The 10,000-nt window shown below is 32.7% G+C and overlaps 1 protein-coding gene across 2 annotated transcripts in view; it reads right to left on the bottom strand.

Annotated features, from left to right (window-relative positions):
* Positions 1-1,945: 1,945 nt before the first annotated feature.
* LOC144967381 (vacuolar protein sorting-associated protein 8 homolog) overlaps positions 1,946-10,000 on the bottom strand; it is a 37,336-nt gene continuing 29,281 nt past the window's right edge. For both annotated transcript variants that reach the window (XM_078904511.1, XM_078904518.1), the window contains 9 exons: positions 9,678-9,741; positions 8,993-9,090; positions 7,843-7,924; positions 7,538-7,620; positions 7,101-7,181; positions 6,661-6,827; positions 5,473-5,674; positions 4,965-5,033; positions 1,946-4,401 (listed from right to left, as the gene is read on the bottom strand). In XM_078904511.1, coding sequence (XP_078760637.1) covers positions 4,276-4,401; positions 4,965-5,033; positions 5,473-5,674; positions 6,661-6,827; positions 7,101-7,181; positions 7,538-7,620; positions 7,843-7,924; positions 8,993-9,090; positions 9,678-9,741 — 972 coding nt within the window. In that variant the 3' untranslated portion in view covers positions 1,946-4,275. The remainder of the gene's footprint in view (positions 4,402-4,964; positions 5,034-5,472; positions 5,675-6,660; positions 6,828-7,100; positions 7,182-7,537; positions 7,621-7,842; positions 7,925-8,992; positions 9,091-9,677; positions 9,742-10,000) is intronic.

Below are 10,000 nucleotides of genomic sequence, written 5' to 3'. Positions count from 1 at the left end.
TCATGACGTCGATTTATAACAAAAAGTCTGAAATCTTGCCAGAGATCTACTAAAATGCAAAGCTGGCAGTCAGGAATTCAAACTTTGTTTTTAAGGGTTTTACGACGCTTGCAACGCATTTAAGTCAAATCAGCGCCAGTAAAAACGAAGAAAATGGGACAATAAAAAATATGAATAGAATTAAAGCACCCAAGAAAAAGTAAGACAAAGGCAACAGATGTAGGGCATACCATCAATGTGCTTAGTTTGAGATCACCTAAAAAGTATCACCCAGACACCAGAACAGGTTCCAACTAAGAGGAATACACTAGAATGTTTAAAAGATAATTCCAAAACAAAAAATATAACTATTAATACATAACAGAGATATGATTTACAAAGAAAAAAATATTATCTCCGCAAATTGTCACTATACATTTGACTGTTTCCCTCTCAGCCAAAGACTCCTGCCAGGGCCATAACAAAAAAAACAAAAAAACAAGTAATCCCATTCCAAAACAAAGACAGAAAGGAATTCAGAAAAAAGATATAGGGCATAGAAGACACAGGAATTAAGTGACTTCCTGTCCACCATGGGAAGTCAAAAGACCCCACCCAGAATTCAAATTTTAAATATGCCTAAATATAATGTTATTCAGTCATCATTATTCATTTTTTTCTCTCCTATAATAATAAAAAGATAAAAGGGAACAGAAGCTAGAATTTATTGTACAAAGACAGATGGTGTGGGCGTTTCGTGTTTCCCCTTTGTCAACAAAATATGAAGAATGAGACTGAGACACTAAAGATGAATGAGAGATGCAAGGATGATGTTGTTAAGGCAAATATTTAAATCTGAAAGGTCCACATATCTGTCTTCGTAAATAAAATTGAAGCTTCTATTCCTATTTAATAATATAATATCTATTTATCTAGCTTCAAGTAGCAACATTTGAATTTCTTTCCAAATAAGTTACTTTAATGATTTAATTAACCAGTTAACTGCCGGATTCTGGAAAAAAAAATCTTATTGAAAAATTTGGCCAGAAAATTGGTCCTTCAGATATCGATCACATTAAATGACACTCATCTTGGCAAAATCTCTCAAGACTTCGACAAGAAACCAGGTTTGCGAGTTTTTCTCAAGATGAGGGTCATTTAAATCGATCGATATTTGAAGACGAGTTTTCTGGCAAATTCAAAAGTTTTTCAAGAGTATGGCAGTTAACTGGTTAATTATCTAAATGTTGAAATCTTTAAAAAGCACTTCATTTATTTTCTATTAGAAAAGCACTTATACAACTTTATTTACAGGGCATGGTTGCTCAGTTAGTTGCCTCTTAAGCAAAGAGACGATTATCAATCCCAGGTGCAGTCAATATTTTATTCTGACCCCACTGTCCACCCAGCAGTGATAGGGTAGGTTGGGCTTGATAAATCTGGTGGAAAGTACTGTAAGATTGACTAGCACTCTATCCAAAATGTGGCAAGCAATTGCTACAGGAAAGCTAAAGAATCCAGGATATATTCCAGCTCCACGGGCCTTCGGGCTTTAGAGGATATCATATTTTTAATGGCATCTTCAAATTCAGGGATTTCTTAATTTTAATGGCATCTTCAAATTCAGGGGATTTCTCAATTTTAATGGCATCTTTAAATGCAGGGGATTTCTTAATTTTAATGGCATCTTCAAATTCAGGGGATTTCTCAATATTAATGGCATCTTCAAATTCAGGGGATTTCTTAATTTTAATGGCATCTTCAAATTCAGGGGATTTCTTAATTTTAATGGCATCTTCAAATTCAGGGGATTTCTTAATTTTAATGGCATCTTCAAAGTCAGTCTGGTGGAGTCCATTGGAAAGAAGAACGATTTGTGTCGCCAGCTCATCATTTTGATAGTGATTTAAGAAACATTACACTAGTTTAAGGAATTTCAATTACAGGAAACAACGAAAACTACTCATTCAGGTGAACATCTGCATGGAATGATTTATTTACAACTTGATTGCACATCAAAGGATTATTTCATAAAACAACTGAAAAAAAACACATAAAAAATATGGTACCACAATAAAATATTTTGACTGTTTTTTTTTGGTGGTTTTTGTTTGTTTTTAGGGGCTTTACGGCGCGTGCAACACATGTAGGTCATTTTAGCACCAGTAAAAAGGAAGTTAAAATGGGGTAGTCAAAACAAAATATCTTGATTTGCCATTAAAAACATACGAAATAAAGACAAAGGAAAATGGTTAAAATAGGGAACAGATGTAGATTCCAAAAGCACACTATCACTGTACTTAGTTTGAGATCACCTAAAAGTCTCATCCAGACACAAGCATAGGATCCCGTTAAGAGGAACACACTCAAATGCTTACATATACATATCATAATATAATCAAAATAAAAATATAACCGTATTTAACAAAAGAGATGATTTACTATGAAAAAAAATATCATCTCCCAAAACTATAATCATGCATTTGACTGTTTCCCTCTCAGCCAAGGACTATGACGAGGGTCATAAAAAAACAAAGTAATCTCATTCCAAGACAAAGACAGAAATCAAATTAGAAAACAGATGTAGGGGGATAGAAGACACGGCAAGTGACTTCCTGCACACCATGGGAGATGAACAGGGAATTTGTTTCCTTCACTGAATAACTAAGATGGGACAGGTTCGATCCAGGATCCATTGTATCAGAACATACTCTCAATACTGTCTACATAGCTTTTTAAAGCATTTTTATTGTCACAAAAAAAAATCTACATATTATATATAAACAACAAAGTGTCAGGATTCAATAACAGAGCTAAATGTCCGTATAGCCAACAAATCTCAGTATACTCTGTCTCAAATAGACAGTTTGGCGTTACACACAGTTTTTAAATGTTGAATTTTGGTCCCGTAAAAATAAGAAAAATTTCCAACATTCATTCAAATTATCAAAGTAACACATCGACTCATGTCAACATTTCTTATTTTGCTAAGAAAAAGGAATATAATGTCTTACTCAAATTAAAAAGTAAAACATGATTTCTCTGATTACTTTAAACATAAATTCCATTGTCATCATCAGGTTCACCCTCACATAATACCAAATTGAGCTTTTATATAGCGCAATATCCATTAAACAAAGTGGTCCCTAGCCAACAACATTTAACAAGTAGGATGAGACATGAAGCTTGTTAGGCGATACTACAATTTTTTTTCAGACAGAGACAACTGTTAACGGTCAAGTACTCATTTTACACCCTAGTAAGGTGAGAGAATGTGAGCAAAGAGCCTTTTTCGAGGACACAACTATGTGCCGCTCACAGCGGGACTGGAAGCCAGGACATTCCGATCCAAAGCCGAGCGTCAAACCACAAAACCAAATAGTCACACTAATCACTGACTTTCTTTGTGGGGGTGGTGGATCTCAGATCAGCACAAAACTAAACTCACTACTTTTTGAACACAATAAAACAATGGCATCATAGACTAACAAAACTCTTTTCAGAATTAAAACAACCTATAAATACACAGCGGGAGGGGGCGATAGCGATAGCTTGATTGATGGGGAACTTGTTTAACAAGCAAAGGACTGAGATATATCACAGGTGAAGTCAACATTTTTTCTTTGAACCCCATGGCCATACAGCAGTAATTGGGTAGTTAGGTCTGTTAGATCTGGTGGAAAGTACATTGGAAAAGACTAGCATCTTATCTAAAGGATAGCAAGCAAATTGCTATTTTCCATTTCACTCTACAAAAATCGGGATTAACTCAGGCTCCATGGGCCTAATATAATTTTGTGATAATTATACAGAACATGTTATAATATAATATTCCAAGCTATTTTGTGATCAACTGACAACAAACATTTTGTAGCATGATCTCTTGTTGGTAACAAGGTTGTAATCTAATTTTATTTTCTGAATGTGGTTGTATTGTCTCTTTATGATTATCAAATCAACACTTAATTTTATTAAATTCGGGGGTCCACCTTATCAGAAAATTTGCACTTTTTATAAACACTAAATTTATAAAAAGTGTTAGCACCAATGATGTTTAATAGTTCCATTTTAATATTGGCGGTAGTGATTCTTGAGGAGGAGCTAAGAAGAATAAATATCTTTAAAAATAAATAAATAGAAAATGAAAGCGTGAGATAAGGCAAATATAAATGTTAATCTATAATGTACAACTCTAGAGAATGCTGTACCAATTAAAACCTTATCGTCACCTGACAATATTGAAAAATTCTACTCTAATATTTTTTTCTTACACAAGCATGAACACATAACACAATACTAGCTGAATGCCAACGGACTTGGAGCTGCTACACGTAATTTGAAGTTTTCACTCTGAAAGAATCCAGTGGATGACCTTGACCCTGCACTACTTCCTGACTTGGACAAGTCATTTAGAATTGCCATCTGAAATAGAAGACGATATATTATATTCATGAGGAATGTTGGAATTATAGGGGTCTTCTTGTCTTTTAGATAACAGTTATTGACCTTTATAAAAATATATGTTAATCAGGTTAACTGTTTAGAATAGATCATATGTGATTTCTTTGATAAAGATCTAATTAGGTGACTAAGTTTGTATCATTGTATCATTTTTTTGGATGAATAAAGTATATATTATTAATATTATATTAAAATAGCCTTTTCCTTCAAACTGTCAAATCGCAACAATTTTCCATTAATCTTATTATTTTTTTTTTAAATTACGTATTAGGTATACAAGTCAATTAAATCAAATTAATAAGAGGATATTTGAATTGTTTATCACATCTAGCATAAATGAATGGATTAGAAAACCAAATTTATAGTATTTCACATAATGGAAAACTGAGGCTCTCATTAAACTGGGATTAATGTTTTGTTATTTTTCTTACTTTTTCTTTATCGCCCTTGGCTCCTTTTTTATTTTAAAAAAAAAAAAATGATGGGGCACATGTTTCGTGACAATATGTTGCAGAAATATTTACCCTTGACGGAGTCTTCATGGATCTCCGTATATTTTCAAAAGCTTGCATGTGATGAGAGTCGAGTATTAACTGAGAATAAAAAGGGTAATATTGTCCATTGTTAATTTGGCTACGATTACCATGATGATATTTAACGGACAGAAATGTTGATGATGATGATAATTTAATGCTGTAAATGATGAAGATCATGATGACAATGATGATTATGGTGATGATGATAGCGATAACAAATGGTAGTTATAACAATGTGCAGAGTACATAATGACAAACAAAAAACATTATCAACCAAAAAAAACAGAATAAACAGTTCACCCCCCCCCCCCCCCCCCCCCCCCCAACCCAAAAAAAAAAAACCCCAACAAAACAAACAAAATAATTAAAAACCAACAAAAAAAAAAAATAAATAAATAAACAACCCGAATCTTCCAAAGTCAGCAAACAAAGTAATTTATAAATAAAAATTTAATTAATTAAATCATTATAGGTGGCTTGTCGGTGTAATCCATACCTGTGAATCATCCTTTGCATTTTTGCCCCTCAAGGCTGCAGCTTGGGGATTGGACAAAGAGCGATGAAACCGAGTGCTTGCCACATTCTTGGCACTGCGCCGTGTGTTGCTACATTGATAACAAACCCAAACATCTTCTCCATCTAGAACGTGTAATGAACCAACAGCCCTAAGGCAAGGAGTGTGGTAGCTGTGGCCACATCTTTAAAAGAGTAGAACAAAAAAAAAAAAAAAAAAATTCAGTTTGAAAGGCATTGTTGCAAATTTATTTTCAAAACTAAATTAAAAACCAATATTTCAGAGAAGTATTTGCCTGGAATTCTTTATTCCAGAGGTAAAAATTTGTTCTGTATTAAGCAGCCTATGTGCCAAATCATACAGCTGTGAATTAGTCTGAATAACATAAAATCTAAAAATAAAACTGAACATAGAAGTTGTAAACCTAAGTTCTATTTCTTTTAAAATTCTAAATAAAGAATGAACTAAAGGAATAAAATTGAGTTTTATGTAAAATATTTTTTTTAAATATTACAAAATTTATATATTTTGAAGTTTAAGTAACAGACTCCATTTTCCTCTATAAAGCAATAGTTTTAACCCAACTTTTAATAGTTACACTTGATATCCACTTATGAGCACCAAGTTTTCCCCAGATAAAACTATTTTGTGGCTATTGGTCACAATTTGCGTTATTTGTTTTTCTCTCCCAATTCACCCAGCAGTAAATAGGTAGTTAAGTTCAAATTAGATCTAAAAGAGCCAAATTTGTGGTATACCAATATCTTATCTAAAGTAATTGGTTCCTGATAGTTTTGTGATGGAGACCATAACATTAAGGCTTTGATTTGATGGCGTCAGTCATGTTCGTTCAATCGAAGAATGAGGAGTTTTCCAATACTAGGCAAAGATAAATTTTCAATCAATGAAGAATTGAATCTATTAATATTTGGTAAAACTATCCAATGAAAACGTTTATAATTTGACATGTGACGAATCATTCATGTCAATTGGACCACTATATTGTTGGAAATATTAAAAAATCTCCAGCATATTGTTTTTTTTTTGTTTTTTTTTCCTGAGATAAACAGTTTGGAACTGAAGTCATCAATATGTATCACAATCGCGACTGACACACAAAAATGATCATCGAAAACATCATCACACTACACGTGTCAAATCTCATATTACCTAAATACGAGCATAGAGTCTGTAGCAGCCCCAGCTGAGAGTGCCTGGTTACACACATTACAAGAATCTCCTCTGGGCACGAAACCCTTAGTAGCTGTTTGAGTCAGATTTCTCAGGTGGATGTGGAGATCATGGTAGAGAAGATTTTTACACGTTTCCATTAATGTCTGTTGAAATTTAAATTTGTACAATATTGGAAATTAATTTCAAACATCTTGCACAGTGGTTTGCTATTCTTGTAGGAGAAAAATAAAGGATTTGTTATTTAAGATATAATTTTACGAATATCCTGTCTGCCTCAAGTGAAAAAAAAAAGAAGAGAAAATAAAAGAATACAGAAACAAAATCACCAATCCAAAACAAGACATTGAAAAAAGATAGAAACCTTTAAAACATTTTAATAATACCATAATCATCATTAACATCATTATATTTATTACCTCCTCATAGTTGTAATTCTCCAGCATGCCTATGATCAACTCTTTAACTTCCCCAAAGTTTCCAGTATTATAAGCAGGATCCTTGAATACACACACAATAAAATTACACATTTAAAAAAACATTATTGACCTAATATGATAATATGAGTAATTTCGTTTCACTTCATGCAAATATGTAGTATGCATGAAGCAAAATATGCATATTTCTGTTTAATCTTTTGAGTGATGAGTTAAAATTAAAATTTTGAACTCTCTTAGAACTAGGACTTCAAATTGGGCAAAGCCTTGATAAAAGATACAGTTTTATATTTCACTATATCTTGGAAACTATAAATAAGATAGGGCATAACATGACTTCCATGCGCATATATAAACCATTCACTTTAATGTGGTTAGAATAAAATGTGTAATAATGATGAAATAAATTGAAGACAAACCTGCATGAGTTTCTGGAGAATGGCAGGAGGTGAAATCATCCCCATCATACTATTGAGTACATGGTGAGTCATTTCTTTGAAGTCTGTATAAAATAGATTGCAATCATTGGACTTTCAATGTGATTTTGAAGACAATCTTACTAATAGAGTCACAAGAAATCATGTAAATAATCTTAAACTCTCAATAACCTCAAACAAGTTGGTCCAGTCCTGATTTCATAATTAGTATTGCATTGCATTCATATCAATTTCTCAGTAAAATTAACAATTTGCCACAAAGTATTGATAAAGTATTTCATACTCACTGTCCATCAATTGCTTATCAATCATATCCTTCAACTTCCTCATCGGTGACACAACTGCCTCTAGCAAAGGAAACCAAAGTGCCTACATAAAAGAAGATAACAATTAAAAAGAAAGATTAGTATAAACTCAGTGAAGGCAATTAGTTTGGTCATTTTCCAACGATCAATTGGGCTTTCATTACAGTGTGGGGGAGAAAAAATCCCCAACAAAACAACACACACATCTTCTTCTTCTTCTTCTTCTTCGTCTTGTGGAAACCTCCAATATTATCGAGGATCACTCCACAGTTTGTAGTGTTTTACATTTTAAACTTGCTAAAACTCTGCACATAATACTAATTTAAAAAAAAAAAACACATAGATTAAAAAGTCACGTTGTGAACTCTAGCAATCGCGTGAAGGCATGTTGGCAACCGTTTTCAGCCACTTCAGCTGGGAGGCTATTCCATAGTCGGGCAGTGGAAGGGAAAAACGAATACATGTGGGCGTATATGTTAAAGTCTAACAATGTATTTGTCTGAAGAAAGAATGGGTCATATTGTTTGCTATTAAAGCTGTTAGTGAAATTTTTCACTCGAGTCAATACTTTTTCTCATCAGACCACGACATGATAATCAATACAATACAGATGGACGACTTTTCAAAGTGATACACTTAACAAAGACATTTTTAAAATATGCAAAACTATTGAGCGTTGAAGGAAAGAGTTTCTATTTTCTGAATGTCTGACGTGGTCTTCAGATACTCTGCTATGACTCTTTACGTTCACTTATGTACAATAATCTTGAGGGTCACAGAATTTGGCAGTCTGGAATTATTTTCTTTACAAATAAGTTTTCATTAGGCTAGCAGAGTAACAATGAGCTGTCCATTATCTTATGAGGTCAATGATCAGAATTTTAAAGCTTTTTAAGTGGCTATTGGGAATACTCACAGCCCACCTTTCGAATTTCGATCTTGGCTGTATAATTATTTTTTTTAAACCTAATTCAATAACGTGTTAAATAACACTTTCATTTACTTTACTTTGCTGATCCTCTACTGTCGGTCATATTTGTCCTTTTAAAGCAGCCAATTTTAAGAAACAATGAGTTCAGAGCGTTCAGACATCCCTTTAAACAATGTACCCTATAAGTAATTCTGTTTTTACCTCTCTTGCTGCCTCGTCGATCTTTGGGGAATTTCTCTGACACAACTGTACAACTACAAAAAGACGTGTTTCAGCTTTAGAGAAGAGGACAGCAGCACCTGTGGTAAAGGTTATTCAAATAGATGCATCAAATAACCAGAGAGTCTTTAAAATATTATAAAGTTACTTCCTTGTTTTGTTTTTTTCGACTTAAAAAGGAGGAAATAAGTCTAACATTTTAATTGCTTTTGATGTTTAACTTCTACTAAACAATAATATATTGAAAGAGTTGTATGCGAGCAAATTTTAAATAAATCCTCACCATCTTAACTATGAGTCACAGCTTTGGACCTATAAAATGTTAAAAAGGGTAGATAGTTCTAGCCAAATGCTTTCTCTACAAAAACCCTCAATCAAATTTCTAATCATAATTTACTATTGTAAATCAATTTCAACATCAACTCAGCTGAAATATTTATCTCATAACGATGCTCTGACTACATGAAAGAACAGAACCATGGATGAGAAAAGAAATAGGCTTTGTCTTTTAGAGCTGTCAGAAACAGAAATAAATTGTTTGCTACAAAATAGATAAGACCATTAAGCAAATGGACCACTTTGCCAGGAACTATCATTTATTTTTCTAAAGTGAAAGGATTCAATTTGTCGTTCTATTATTTTCATGGAGGTATTATGATTAACTAACCTGCATGATCTGGTGATGGCTCCTGGAGAAACTGACTTAAAGATTTCAAGTTTGTCTGTAAATTCTAAAAGGGAAGAAATTATAAAAATAAATGCAAATTAACTTCTTTAAATCTAATGTATATTACAATATCTGAACCCCATAAAAACAAAATTAGGAACCATAACTTGGAGACAGAGATTACGAAAATCATTCTTATATGTACTTTGATAATTTTATATTCATGCTTACAAGAAAACTATCACATAATAATAACAATGATAATGATGATGGTGATGATGATAATAATAATAATGATAACAATAATAACAACAATAATAACA

Source organism: Berghia stephanieae, chromosome 1 (genome assembly GCF_034508935.2).
Source record: "Berghia stephanieae isolate SIO BIC M18660-M18661 chromosome 1, UCSD_Bste_1.3, whole genome shotgun sequence".
Lineage (NCBI taxonomy): Eukaryota > Metazoa > Mollusca > Gastropoda > Nudibranchia > Aeolidiidae > Berghia > Berghia stephanieae.
This window is presented reverse-complemented; position numbering and strand designations above follow the sequence as displayed.